This window comes from Hemitrygon akajei, chromosome 7, assembly GCF_048418815.1.
Source record: "Hemitrygon akajei chromosome 7, sHemAka1.3, whole genome shotgun sequence".
Taxonomy (NCBI): Eukaryota; Metazoa; Chordata; class Chondrichthyes; order Myliobatiformes; family Dasyatidae; genus Hemitrygon; species Hemitrygon akajei.
The window spans coordinates 81,613,044-81,628,175 of NC_133130.1; the positions used below are offsets into that span (position 1 = coordinate 81,613,044).

The following is a 15,132-nucleotide window of genomic DNA, read 5'->3' on the forward strand; positions in this document are numbered from 1 at the left end:
ATGCAACTGATGAACCCAAAGGAACATCAGAGACCTCTACAGCCTGGTACCAGCTGCGTTGCAGGAGTTGCCAAATCAGTGGTGAGATCAACCGCCTTAGGGACTCCAGCTCTAGATTTTTCCCTCGGAGTTTACCCCTGAAGCCTTCCTCATGTGTGGGTATGGCTGCAAGGCAGCAGAGGTTTGAGATCAGAGTTTTCCTGCTAGATGAGTTCCCAACCACTGTTGAAGAGCTCCATGTGCCCAAAGTGACTAGTTTTAAGCCACTAGTAACCCACCTTTGTCCCTTCTCCTGTCAGTAGCTAAGCCACACCTGAAGGCCAGGAGCTGGACTTGGTTGTCAGAGGCTATTTGAGGTGCATGCCTATGGGAGCATTTAATAGGTAGTGGGAGCTTGTCCCCATTACCACCCCTGGCGATAACAAGAAGTGGTGAAGAGCTCTGAGATACCAGTACTTGGAAAAGGTCCTACTTTACTAAAATCTTGTCATAGAAAACTACTGTGCAGAAGCTGGTTATTCAGCTCATCTACTCAGTGTCAAAACAATTGTTCTGCCTAGTCTCATTGACCATGGCCCTCCAAACCCTTCCCTCCATGTACTTAACCAAATTTCTCTTAAATGCTGAAATTGGACCCACATCCTCCAATTCCACTGGCAGCTCATTTCACACTCTCACCAGCTTCATGTGAAGAAGTTCTCCTTCATGTTCCCCCTGAAATATTCCATCTTTCACCCTTAACCCATTGCCTCTAGTTCTGGTCTCACCCATTCTCACTGGAAAAAGTCTGCTTGCACTTACCCTGTCTTCACTCCATTATATTGTAGAGACAGGTGGTTGCTTATTGCCTCAAACACAATTACCTTGGACAAGTTGTTGAGGCATTTCGTGAACAATCATTTTCCTTGTTGTGAAGGTGTGTCAATAATGAAGCTACGTTGAGAGTTCTAGGATGTCAATCTTGCAACAGTATAGGATCAGTGCTATGTTACTGAATTTGGCATTTAAATGGCACTTGGAGGCCCTGGCCTTGTCTTTCATATTTGGAGAGTGCTCTTGAATGCAATTTAATAATTTGCTGAATTGCACAGTATAGAAAGTACAAACTGCGGGCACACTGAGCCACTGGTGATAGGAGTAGATTTTGGATTCCCATCAGGATCCCACATAAATAGGCAGCTATGAGTGTGATTGTGTGTTTAGTTTTGTTGATGTTGCTGAGTGAAAAATATTCCACCAGGCTGCTTATCTGTGCCTTGTAAATGACAGGAAATTTTTGGGTGGATTGGAATTGAATTGTTCACTGTCAAATTCCTAGCCGCTGATCTGCCTTTTTAAACTCCAAATAATTGATTTTATAAGTCCTGTTAAACTTCTGGTCAATGTTGGCACTTGCCGCGATGTCAAAGTTGTGGGATTCAGACTTGGGAATGTGATCGCATTTCATGCGTAAGTGGCTAGATCGACCCTTGCTCATGTTGGAGATGACCATTGGTTTATTATTATTGCTTTATTATCATTAGGACAGTGAAAACTTGACTTGCTTGCAGTCCATGCAGATCAATTAATGACAACAGCAAACAAGGAAAAACAATAACAGGGTGCAGAATAAAGTGTTACAGTACAGGGGAGGTGAAGTGCAGATAGACAGTAGGGTTCAAGGTCACAACAGGGTAGTTTGTGAAATCAAGAATTCAGCTTATCATACTTAGGAAACATTCAATAGTCTTATAATAGCAGATAGGAGCTGTCTTTGAGCCTGGTGGTACCTGCGTTCAGACTTGAGTATCTCTACTGTCAGATGGGAGGGGGGCAAAGAGAGAATAATGGGGTGGGTAGAGTCTTTGGTTATACTGACTGCAGGTCCATGCAGGGAAGGCTCGTTTCTGCAACGTGCTGAGCTGTGTCCAGAACTCTCTGCAGTTTCTTGTGATCAAGGGCAGTTACCAGATCAAGCAGTGATGCATCCAAATAGGATGTTTTCCATGTTCAGTCAATAAAAATTGGCAAGGGTCAAAGAGGACATGCCAAATTTATTTAGCCTCCTTAGGAAGTAGAGCTACTGGTGAGCATCCTAGGCCATAGCATCAATGTGGATTGATGCTATTGGTGATGTTCACACCTAGGAACTTGAAACACTCAATCCTCTCAATATCAACACCATTGATGTTAAACAGGGGCATGTGCACCGCCTTCCTGCCTGAAGTCAACACCTACTTCTTCTGTTTTGCTGACATGACACCATATTACCATGCTCTCTAAATTCTTTCTGTACTTGGACTCATCAGTATTTGAGATTCGGCCCACTATCATCTGCAAACTTGGAGACAGGAGTCAGAAAAGAATCTGGCTATGCAGTCATGTGGGAATAGAATACAGCTTTGTGAGGCTCCAGTGTTGTGTGGCTGTATATCCTTAATGCTAGTGTCTGTTGGTCAAAAAGTTAACGATCCCTTCCTAAAGGGAGGTATTGAATACCAGATTTAGGAATTTGAAGATCTAAGTATTGTTCAGGTCTAGCCTCACGCACACGTGTATTGCTTCACTTTTCAAGAAAATGCAAGTGGAATCCAAAACCACAGGCAGAAATCTTGCATTAATGGCCAGCTGCTTATTGTCAGCATGTAGCAATATCTGAATTTATATTTTTTCATGTACTGAAAAGGAGCTCAATGCAGTTTAACAAGTGGAGGAAAGCAAAGTCATGGGGTTATTGATGAGAGCTATGTATTTCCCTAACAAAGCAGGGGTATTCATCAAGACTAAACAGAAAATAAAACTGAACCAAATAAAAGATAGATGGTATGGTCTATGATCCTGATATTTTCAAGGAGGTAAGGATAAACTAATTGGCTGAGTCTGGATGTTGTCGGCTCTGTACATACATTCCATGCAGGAATTCATTAGAACTCCAGCATGAGCATCAGGAACCTTTGCCTGAAATAGGTGAGGCCTGTTGCATTTCAAAGAGTAGGTATGTCACACATGACAACATGATAAATAGGAACTAGAGAGGGTAGAAGTGAGATTGTGGACCATATGGGAAATTATCTAGATAACGTAGTTCTTCCTGTACCAATTGTGAAGTGGGGTGGGGGAACTTCAAGCCAGGCTGAGTGATGAGGCCCCCACTACCCAGCATCTCATTAGCAAATAACCAGCCGCTGAAGAATGAAATTGAGGACCTGAGGGCAAGATTGCTGTATCGAAGGGAAATGAGAAATTGTTGTGTTTTGTGTTTTACCGAGATGTGACTACTTAAGAGTAACCAAGTACACCAAAGGTTTCTCGATACACATGGTGGACTAAAATACCGATTCAGAAAAGGCAAATGGTGCAGGTATGTGTTTCATGATAAACTCCGTGGTGCTTCAATGTGGTGGTTTTGTCATACACTTGTTCCCCCGACCTAGAACACCTAACAATCTAATTGTCACTGGATCTTTGCTGTCCAGATATTCCAGGGTTGAGTGAAGAGCCAATGGAATGGAATCTGCAGTTGACCTGTTGTGCCAGTAGGCAAATTGAAGCAGTTCCAAGTCACTTCTCAGGCAGAAGATGATCTGTTTCATTACCAACCTCTCAAAGCACTTCATCACGGTGGATATAAATGCTACTGGATGATAGTCATTGAGGCAGGTTACCATGTTCTTCTTAGGCACCAGTATAATTGAAGCCTTCTTGAAGCGGCTGAGTATTTCAGACTACTCAAGCAAGAAGTTAAAGATCTCAGTGAACACTCCAGCCACTTTATCAGCACAGATCTTTAGTACTTGGCCAAGTGCCCCATCTGGGCCAGATCCTTTCCGTGGGTTCACCCTCCTGATTGGCTTCAGAGGCTGAAATCACAGAATCATCGGGGGCTGTGGGAGTTTATGATGGTACCTCCATGTTTTGACAGTAAAAACAAGCATTGAAGGCACTGAGCTTATCTGGAGTTCATACCTGGACAATTTGTAACTTTCTTGGCTGCCAGACTTGACTCTGATCTGGTCCTCAACAGATTGTGGATATCATGGTTCATCTAGGACTTTGGCATGACATCTAAAACTTTGACAAACTTCTAGGGATGTAAAGTGCATCACAGCCTGGTATGGAAACACCAATGCCATTGATCAGAAAATCCTACAATAAGTTCTGGATATCTGGCATTAGTCCGCTCTGTGATAAATGCAAGAGGGGCGTGGCCTCTCTCATTCATATGTACTGGTTCTGTCCTAGCTTGGAGAAATTCTGGAAAGATGTCTTCACTACATTATCGGGTATTCTGAATCAGCACCTAGAACCTAACCCCTTAATTGCTCTGTTCGGTTTTTGGGGCGAGACAGATTTATGTCTGGGTCCGACCAAATGCCGAATACTATCCTTTGCCTCTCTCCTGGCGAGACGCTTGATCCTCCTTAGATGGAGAGATGTTGCCCCGCCCACTCATGCGCAATGGCTTAACGACATTATGGCCTGCTTGGACCTCGAAAAAATTCATTATTCAGTTCTTAATTCGGATCTAAAGTTCCATAAGGTCTGGGGACCTTTTATCAAGTACTTTCATAACCTTCCTCCTGACTAGGGTTTTTTTTTCTTTCTTTTCTTCTTTTCGGTCCCTTGCTTTCAGCTCCCTTTTTTTTCTGGTAGTAGGCATTATTATCCTCTGTTGCTAAGTGTATTCACAGTCTGGGAGTTTGACTGTCCGGACTTATACTCTTTATATTGTGTGGTGGTTGGTCTGGAGTTGTTTTTTTCTTGTGTTGTGGGGCTTGGGGAGGACACTAAGCTCACATGTCTTTAATTTAGGTGCTTTTTGTTAAATTCTCTTCCTTTGTAGCATATTGTTATTATATGCTTAATCTTGCACTGTATTAATGCTCCTCATTGGGATTTGGGGTTTTTAATTTTGTAAAATGTTTTGAAAAGCTAATAAAAAAATTTAAAAAAAAATGTTCTGGATATGGCCCATGGAGAATAGGTAGATCAGTGTTGAGTATATTGATAAGCTAGGGCATTTTGTGGTCAAGGAGGAAATAGTGTTGAGTTTCTTAAAGAGCGTTAAGGTGGATAAGTCCCCGGAACCTGATAGGATATACCTCAGGTGATTGAGAGAGGCAAGAGATTGCTGGGTCCATGACCAATATCTTTGTATCCTCTCTAGGCACAGGCAAGGTTCTGGAGGACTGGTGAGTAGCTAATGTTTTTCCATTATTCAAGAATCTATAGACCATTGAGACAGGTCAGTGGTAGGAAAGTTGGTGGCAAGAATTCTTTAGGATTGGATTTGGCCTAATTAGAGAGAGGCAGAATGGCTTTGTGCAAGCTCTGCCTTACTAACTTGATAGAATTTTTTGATGAAGGTGATTGATAGAGGTAGAGTTGTAAATGTTGTCTACATGGATTTTAGTAAGGCATTTGACAAGGTTCCTCAAGGAAGATTCATCCTGAAGATTAAGATACGTGGGATCCATGGTGAATAGTCTATTTGGTTTAGAACTGGCTTTCCCATAGAACACAGAGGTAATAGTTGAAGGGACTTATTCTTGCTGATGGTCTGTGATTAGTGGGATCTGTACTGGGACCTCTGCTGTTTGTGATGTATATAAATGACCTGGATGAAAGTGCAATGGCTGGGTTAGTAAGTCTGCAGATGATACAAAGTTTGGTGATGTTGTGGACAGCATAGAAGATTGGCAACAATTACTGGCAATACCCAACTAAATGTGGAGTGTTGCACCTTGATAGGGCAAATGCAAAGATGCAGTACACTGTTAAGGGCTAGATTGTGTTGATGAGCAGAGGGATCTTGGGGTCCAAATTCATAGCTCCCTGAATGTGGCTGCACAGATTGATGGGGTGGTTAAAGAAGGCATATGAGACGCTTTAGGCATTGAGTTCAAAAGTCAGAAAGTTATATTGCAGATTTATAAAACTCTAGTTAGGCCGCATCTGGAGTATTGGATACAATTCTGGTCACCCCATTATAGGAAGGATGATTTTGGAGCTTTGGAGAGCGTGCAGAAGAGGTTCACCATGATGCTGCCTAGTATAGAGAGCATATGCTATAATGAGACATTGGCCAAACTTGGGTTGTTTTCTCTGCAGCAGTGGAGTCTGAGGAGAGATCTGATAGAAGTTTATTATATTATGAGAGGCATAGATAGAGTAGACACGGCAATATTTTTTCCAAGGTTTGAAATGTCTAATTCCAGAGGGCATGCATTTAAAGTGAGCGGGGATAATTCTAAAGGCGATAGGAGGGGCAGGCTTTTTACACAGAGTGGTGGGTGGCTGGAATGCGCTGCCTAGGGTGGTGGTAGAGGCAGATGCATTGCACAATTTTAAGAGACATTCAAATAGATATGAATGTGAGGAAACAGAAAGCTATGGATTTTCTGTAGGTAGAAGAGATTAGTTGGCCATTTGTTTATTAACGTAACTGGTTCACCATAACATTGTGGGTTGAAGGACCTATTCCGGTGCTGTACTGTTCTGTGTTCTACTGTATGTACATACTTTGATAATTTTATTTTGAACTTTGATTTTTGAAAAAGAAATCATGTCTCATATAACTCTTAGAATTTCAGAAAATGTGTAGCAAGGACAACCCGTTTGGGGGAAACTAAAGGATAAAGAGGAGAAATCTCTTTAAAGTATTCACATGAAACAGATACCCACAGAACTTCATACAAAGATGCCTCAGAGTTTGGCAACATACCAACCAAGAAACGACCAAACACATTGTCCTTCCATATGAACCAAGCTTTTGGACAAGACCAATGTGGTGTACAAAATCCAATGTGGGAACTCCAGCAAATATTACATTGGCCACACTGGGAGAAAAACCATCCAAATGATTCATGAACATCAACTGGCTATAAAGTGGCATGACCAATTCTCCCTTGTCTCTACCCACGAAGATCAAGAGGAACCCAGATTCGACTGGGCACCAGTGAAAGTCATGGCACAAACAAACACACAGCATGCAAGAGAATTCCTTGAAGTGTGGTTTTCCGCAAACAATTCTGTAAACAGACAGGTAGACTTTGATCCTATTTATGAGTCAATGCAGACAAAATTCCAGACCATTACGCATGAAGTTCGCCATAAAACCAATCAGCGATGAGACTTCCTCCCTACATCACAATGGAGTTTCCGTAATGATGACCAATCAGCTGATTGATAGGAATATAAAGGCCAAGCATTTGGAGGACACCACAATTAACAGTTCACTGATGATATCTCTTCATTCAGTGATAAAACATTTGCAAGTAAATTGCCAAGGTCAGAGAACAACTCAACCCAACCATCTTAGAATTTTTGATGCAACTAGGAGAATAAGTGAGAGCAAACCTGTTGATATGGTATATGGTTTTGGCTAAGATGCTATGTGGGAGATTATTAAACAGAATTAAAGAGTATGATAAACATGAGGCATCATTAGGCATTGGCAGACTGCACTTGGAGTATTGTGAACAGTTTTATGCCCCTTATCTCCTTATCTAAGAAAGGATGTGATAGCTTGGAGAAGGTCCAGAGGAGGTTCATGAGAATAATCCAGGGAATGAAAGTGTTACATATGATGAGTGTTTGATAGGCCTGTACTCACTGGAGTTTGGAAGAATGAGTCTGAAACTTATTGAAACCTATTGACTCCTATTGACTTTATTGAAACCTTACTGACTTTTATTTAGATTGCACTTGGAGAAGATGTTTCCTGTAGGGGGAGAGTCTAGGACCAGAGGGCACATTGTCATAATAGAAAGATGTCCCTTTAGAACAGAGGTGAAGAGAAATTTCTTTAGCCAGAGGGTGGCGAATCAGTGAATTCATTGTCACAGATGGCTGTGAAGGCCAAGTCACTGAGTATATTTAAAGCGGAGGCTAATATATTCTTGATTAATAAAGCTGTCAAAGGATACGGGAGGGATAATAAATCAGCTAAGATGGAATGGTGGGGCAGACACGATGGGCCAAATAGCCTAATTCTTTTTCCTATGTTTTATGGTCTAAAACGTAATGTACTGGAATTAAGTAAAGATTGATTAATAGGAATAAATGTGTCACTTTCATGTTAGAAAGCTGTGAATAATGGTGGTTTGCAGGTTTTGGAATGGAGCCCTAGGTATCCACAATCTATAGAATTGAATTGGATTGAAGACATGAAATGTAATGCATGTAACATTTGCTAATGATACAAAAGCAGGTACGAAAGTGGAGTGGCATATGAGGAGGATGCTGAGAGGTTTCAGAGAGATACAAAGGCAGGATGCAATACAATCTAGAAAAAATGTGAGGCTGCGCACGTTGGTAGGAAAAAATAGAAAACTAATGTATGTTGTAAATGATGTGACTGGTGTTAATGTTTAGAGAGAGAACTGAGCATCCTTGTAGAAAATAATTGAATGTATTTTATATATATATTCAGCAAGCAATTATGGAAGTCAATGATATTTGGCTTTATTTGCAAGAGAATTTGAGTATAAGAGAAGACCTGCTACAATTATGAAGAGACTAAGACTGTATATGGAATGTTAAAATGTCATAAAAACTACGCAGGGGAGGGAGAACCCCGTAAGCAAAGCCTCAAGCAGAACATGGGCTTGCTGCAGAGGACCAACATACAAAGCGGTCATTGGCATCCGGTAGCTCTTTCTTTCAAATGCATCCTAATGCGTTTTCAAATAATGAGAACATGAGTTGTGCAGGTAAAAATAATACTGAGAGCGTGACTTGAAAAGAATCCTTGAAAGTTGGTCTGGAGGTTGTAGACTTAGTTCAGAGTGGCAAATGACCTGTGAAACCTTTTGTGCTCGTGCCCAGTGCTAGTAGTGAGAAGAAAGCATAGCTTGGCTGGTGGGGATCTTGATGATGGATGTTGCTTTCTTGTGCAATGCTCCATGTAAATGTACATAATGGTGGAAAGGTCTTTGCCTGTGACGGACTGGGTTGTATCCTTCACTTTCTGTCCACTGGTGTTTCCATACCAGTCTGTGCATGTTCAACCAGTTAGGATAATTTCCACTGTGCATCTATAGAAGATTGGCAAAGCTTTTACTGAGGTCAAATCTACACAAACTTCTAAGGAAGTAGAGGCACAGCAGTGCCTTCTTTATGACGAGAGTTATGTGCTAGTCCTAGGACTGATTTCTGATTTGTTAACACCAAGTAATTTCAAGATGCTGACCTTCTTCACCTCAGTTTAATGAGGACTGGCTCATGGACATGTGGCATGGTAGTCAGCAGCAAGATGATTTCCAGTAGTTCTTGCTGACTGTTAAGTTATTCAGCTTCGTTCTCATATTTATTCTTCAAACGATTCATATCTATATTAACATCTAAGACAAGTAATGTTAAAAAGACCATCAGTAAGAACTGACTAAGAACTAAGGTGAAGATTTACTGCAGAGATAGTAGTTGTCCCAAAAATTATACAAAAGGGTATTATGGTAAAATGAATTTCTGCCTTAACCAGAGCTGGAGACAATTCCTTCCATCTTGAATAAGTCTTCAACCTCAAATGATAAATAAGAATCCACTCTATTTTATTTAAATTTCTTCTTCTTAGTTACTCGGACAGAAACAGGATGTTATTACCCTTTACAAGATGAAATAAGGTAACCAGGATAAACTGGCAATCTGTATTATGAAGAAAATTCATGCAATCTAAAGATATTCTTATTTGGAAATGTGAGTGCCATGCTTTGCTTTGAGGTGTTGAAGGGCACAGCCTTCTCTGTGTACTGCATACACTTAACCCTGGAGGATGCTCTGGACCACTAAGATTAGACTAAGTAAGTGTCTTTATGGAGAAACAGGGCAACATTTCTGAGGGACTAGCTAGAAGGAGCAGAAATCAGGTCAGCATGTCTGTGTTATCACAATAAAGCAATTTACTTGAACATTTTCATATAAAAATATCTAAAATAGATCTGGGAAATTTCATCAGGGTTCTCTGTAGATACAAGGCCTTCCCAACTGTGGGATGATATTAGTTTGAGTACATTGCATAGCAATGCCACCTGCATAATTTTTAATTTTGTGCATATTGTATAAGGACTACGCAGGGCTCAAAAACTGCAATAGCTCTTACCTGAAATTTTGATGCCTGCTCGAACGTTAGAGACCATTACCAGACGACAACGGAGTACAATGCAGCCATTATCCTTAAGGTAGGTTCCTGTTTTATATTTTCATTTGTTACTGACCCCTATATCACACGCTGAATATCCTCATTGACCCCTGTGGTCAATTCCCATGAAATTCAACTCATAACACCGTCTCACCAACTCCTGGCAATGGATATTTTCCTTGTCCCCTGCCTCCCGGGTTTTGATGTTTAATCCCCTGGGTCTCCCTTCCTCTGCAGATTGCCCAATGATCATCTCCGCAGTCACCCTAGCACTCCCCACAACAGTTTTCCCTTCTTGGCCAATGCTAATCTTCTCACTCTGTATTTGTCCCCAGTACCTTTCTCCCTTCTCTACTGGTTCCCTGGTTTGGACTCATTGTGATCCTTTATCCTCTAATATAAAATATGTGGGTGAGAATTTCAATAATCAATGAGTAAGAGAAGGAAATCAGGTGGACATTGTTGTTCAAGCGGAAGTAGATGGTATTTGTGAATGAAGGGACACAGAAGCAAAATACTCACCTGGGGTAACAAACCACTTGTTTCTGCACATGAAAATCACTGGGTTTGTTAGTAAAGATACATGGTCTACTTTTAACCTAGCAAAGAGTTAATGTATATAGTTTCATTCAAAGGGAATGTGATTTCTGATTTCAGTTCAGTATCATGGTAAAAGGTTTCAAAAAAACTGATAGGTGAGATTTAAATTTGTAATTGTCAGTATGGAATTTGGAAGGGAAGGCTAGAGATTTGGTAGAGAAAGGACCCTAGAATCATTTATTAAAATGACATAAAAGAGGATGTGTAATCTGCAATTTAATGGGGATGGGGTTAAGGCACAGGAACTGAGTTTGATTGGAAGATGAGCTCAGAGAGAATATGCACAATGTCAAGAACAAAATGATACTGGGGCAGGGCTAGGGTAGTGGGAGTCACAACTTTGCTTGTTGAACTATAGGTAGGGGTGGGATGATGCATCACAGGGAACTGAATGCATGTTTCCTACTACTTTTTGACAATAAATCGAATATGGTTTGGGAAGTAAAGCTGACGTATTATTCTTGCAGTGATTGAATTGTTCTGAAGTAAAACTTGTAATAAATAATTTCAAGTTTGTTCTTAATTGCATAAACTATCAGATTGTTTACCTTTTGTAAAATAGTACTCCGGCCAATGTCACTTCTCAATTTTGTTGTTTAATTATAATGGGGTACAGAAACTATAAAATCGTATTAAAGAATCAAGAGAACATTAATTAAGGTTCATAATTTTCTACCTTATAATTTGACAGACAATATAAATATAAAGCACCTTCACCAAATTTCTTTTTCTATATAATATATATTATATATATTTAAACAAAACCAGTACATGGAAGTGATACTTGTAAAACAGCCTGCTTTTTCAGCAAACCTACTATAGCTAAGTATATAAGCAGTAGGACAGTTATCCAATATAAAACAGCCATTTAAAGACGGTATCTACCAGCAAATAAGATTTCTTTTTTAAATCTATATACCCGAGTTGCAAAATTTAGATAATTCCAATGTTTTCACATTGCACTTCATTTCTTTGTGAAAGCAGCAATTCTAGTACCCATCAGTTTTATCAGTGGTACATTAAAAGGACCGTTACAGTAGTATGCAATACGTTTCAGTGATACCTACATATACAATACCATAACTGATATGTTGTCAAAGCTATTTGTTTTAGAGGATAAAAATGGCTTTGCTGGAGAAGAATCCCTCAAAATGGCTGATAACACAAATTTGCATTCCCAGAAACAAATATATTCTTAGCAAGTCTGCAAGTTTTACACAATCACACAGCCCTTAGAATAATCAATATGCCTTAAAACACATTTTGGTCTTAAATGATGGTATAGTCTTAAATACATATTTACAAACAGTATTTCATCATATTTTCAACATTACTGTTTTGAGAGCAAGTTTGCCTTCTGTTGTGTAATGCTTTAGTCATTATTGGAAAAACAGAATTTAAGTCATTAAAGTATATTATCAAATAACACCAATTGGCAAGAATGTTTTAAATACTTTTTAGACACAGGTTTGACCCTCTCCTCAAGGCATTATATATTGAAGTACAACGGTGCATGTAACTGACCCTCGTGCTTTGCTTTAAGCAGTATTATGAAAGATAGTCTTTTACACTGCAGTTAAAGACATGTTGTTATAAATTATCTAGAATTACACTTTACTAGCCAAATGGGCAAAGTTTGATTTTAAAATTTTACTTCTATATTACCTTTCATTTAAAAGGAATGTGATTCATTAACTCTCTGGTCTATAGTGATGTGTATTTTTATTTCATTCTCATGGACTGGAGTATACAAATCTTTGCTGCTCTAGTCCAAACCTCAGAAAATAATATTGAACACCTTATTGTTTATTACTTATTAGAAGCTAACATTATGCATTCCTGCACCTGTGTAATAATGTAGATTTTGTTTACATTATGTGCTTAGAATATTAAATAGCCTCCCTGATTCAATATTTCTGTAATTTTTTAAATTTTGAAACAATGTATCAACTTCACTTTGAATCATTTTTCCCCTTATCCTAATTGTTATTAGTTATTTTGAAGTGGAAAGCTTATGGACATGTACACATTATTTTTGGAAACTTGTATCTCTCAAAATTTTCAAAAGAATTTCCTTTACTAGTAACAATTTGGAAGATTTATATAAATGACAAGAACTTCATATTTTTATGACAAACTATTTTAGGCAATCTAATGTTAATGGGCAGTAACATTCCTAATTTAATATCAACATGCAAGTAATCCATTGCAAGCTACAAAATAGTTAATAATGCAGTACCATGCAATGAAAACTGTAAAAGGAACATTTACATTAGTATGACAATTTTTCTATTCTGGAATTATTTTGGTGTTAAACTGCTGCTTGGCAATGCTTTCGCTTACTGTCCTTCAGGTGGCGGTTGGCGTGCCACTTCCTTGAACTAAATTTCTTTTTTTCTTAACCAATTCTGATCAATGTTTTGCGCTTGAAGGGTCAAAATGTCTGGGTAAGATCTTTCTTGTGAAACAATAACTATTCCGTGGATGCTCCAAATTGTAAGCATTATTAAGATTTTAAATCTTACATCAGTAGTTGTAGATAGTACAGAGATGCACAGATTCAATGATCATCACTGTTTCAGTGTATATTCTAGACTGATAGAGTATATATACACAACGTTTGTTTTTCGGATGATGGTTACACAGGATAAACAGACTTCTTGGCAAATCAGAAGGTGGTTTATGTCCTAACTTGTACTCCAGTGCACATCATTCATAGAGCTTTGATCTATCCCTACCTCATCCCAGTCCCTGCTTTGCCCGAGTAGCCATTTACCATCTTACAGTGTTAGTTAAATGAAATCTTCACTGTCAGTATGGCTTTACTGACTACCTTTGCTAAAAGACCACGATTAAAATAAATTACTTGGAGATGTATTAAATAGAATTAACAATCTTTAAAGTGCTCATGACATTAAAGCCATACATATCAGTGTATGCAGAGATTTTTTGATACTGAAAATTGATGGCTGCAAAAGATCTGTGAGGTAAGAAAAGATAGTAAAACTGTGGCTAGAATTTGTAGTTTGGGCATCAGTATTCATTGTATACTTGTTACAGGCTACATTCATTGTATGCCTGACTGATGTATTGTCTCAGTCACTTTCTGGGGAATTCAGACCACTGTTGCTGGTCTGCGAGCCATCTCTGCCTCCAGCTTCACCATCTGCCGCATCTCTTTTGCCTGAGGATGAAAAGAAGATCATTCTATTTTACAATTTTAAAATGACAACCTAAGAGTTAAAGTAAATGCTTCTTTTGAAATCACCAAACATTTCAGGTTTTAGATATAGCAGTGCAATTATAACACTACACTATTTCTTCCTAGCCTAAGGAGTTCTTCACTTCTCAAGACTAGGATTCATAATGTTATATCCATTATCAGAAACTAAATTGGCAACAAAATAGGGTTTAAGATTTATTTCACCCAAGTAATCACCGTTAAACATAGGTACATAACCAACAATAATGACATATGATATTTATCATATCTTTGACTAGAGTACAGCTGTTAAAAGTTCATTATATATTTTTTACAGAAAACTTCATTTGGAAATAAAGTTAAAGGACACAACACCATGTGCTGAAGTGCCTGTATTGTGCTGTAATGAACTATGCTCCATGAAATGCTTATCATTCTGTGAAGCTGACAGTAAGTTTACAATTTTAACAGTGTAGATAAGCACAAGAATCATTAAGTTACTTACAGTGAGCCAACTGCATTGTACACAGGTGACACTGTGGATTTCCAATTAAATCAATTATTTACAAACAAGCTCCTCTTTAAAATACACAGAAAACCCTATTCTTTGTTGTACAAGGTTTGAATAGTTTTTTCTTACAGGCTATTCAGCCATAATTGAAATCTATATGGCTGTTACAAAGTTATAGTTACATGCAAAGTCTTTAAAAAGTTAATTAGACATTGCTTCTGGGTTTAATAACCATGAGAATTCTTGAAGGTGATGGGCTACCCAGTTAGTTTGATGATTCTAATAATACTGGGAAAGGTAGATTTCTTGAAAAACAAGTTCATTAAAGATATGGAAGTTTTCTTTCAAGTATCACCACTTATTATTGACCCTCCGCAATGACTGCAATTTTGGGCCACTATTATAGACAGAATTGAAAGTCAGAAGCGGAGGACAGCTCCCCTCTAATAAAAGAAGATGAATACTTGCCCCATACTGAATATAGACATCATCATTACACATCAACTTCAGCTGACTAAGGACAACATTAATAAACTGTTAAAATACTGTCCTTGATCCGCAGTAACACTGGGTTTCTATAGGTCATTTATTTAGGTCTGACTCATCACAAACATGGTTTTCATCAGGAACTGTAGTGCATAGGAGCCTTTGATGGTACTGACTAAACTGGATTGGATTATCACAGACTGATTACATTCTGTT

General features: G+C 38.8%; 1 protein-coding gene across 9 annotated transcripts in view; it reads right to left on the reverse strand.

Moving 5' to 3' along the window:
• Positions 1–11,291: 11,291 nt before the first annotated feature.
• The window catches only part of plcb4a (phospholipase C, beta 4a), a 540,859-nt gene continuing 537,018 nt past the window's right edge, over positions 11,292–15,132 (reverse strand). For all 9 annotated transcript variants that reach the window (XM_073051319.1, XM_073051318.1, XM_073051315.1 and 6 more), the window contains one exon: positions 11,292–13,901. In XM_073051319.1, the coding sequence (XP_072907420.1) occupies positions 13,833–13,901 (69 nt within the window). In that variant the 3' untranslated portion in view covers positions 11,292–13,832. The remainder of the gene's footprint in view (positions 13,902–15,132) is intronic.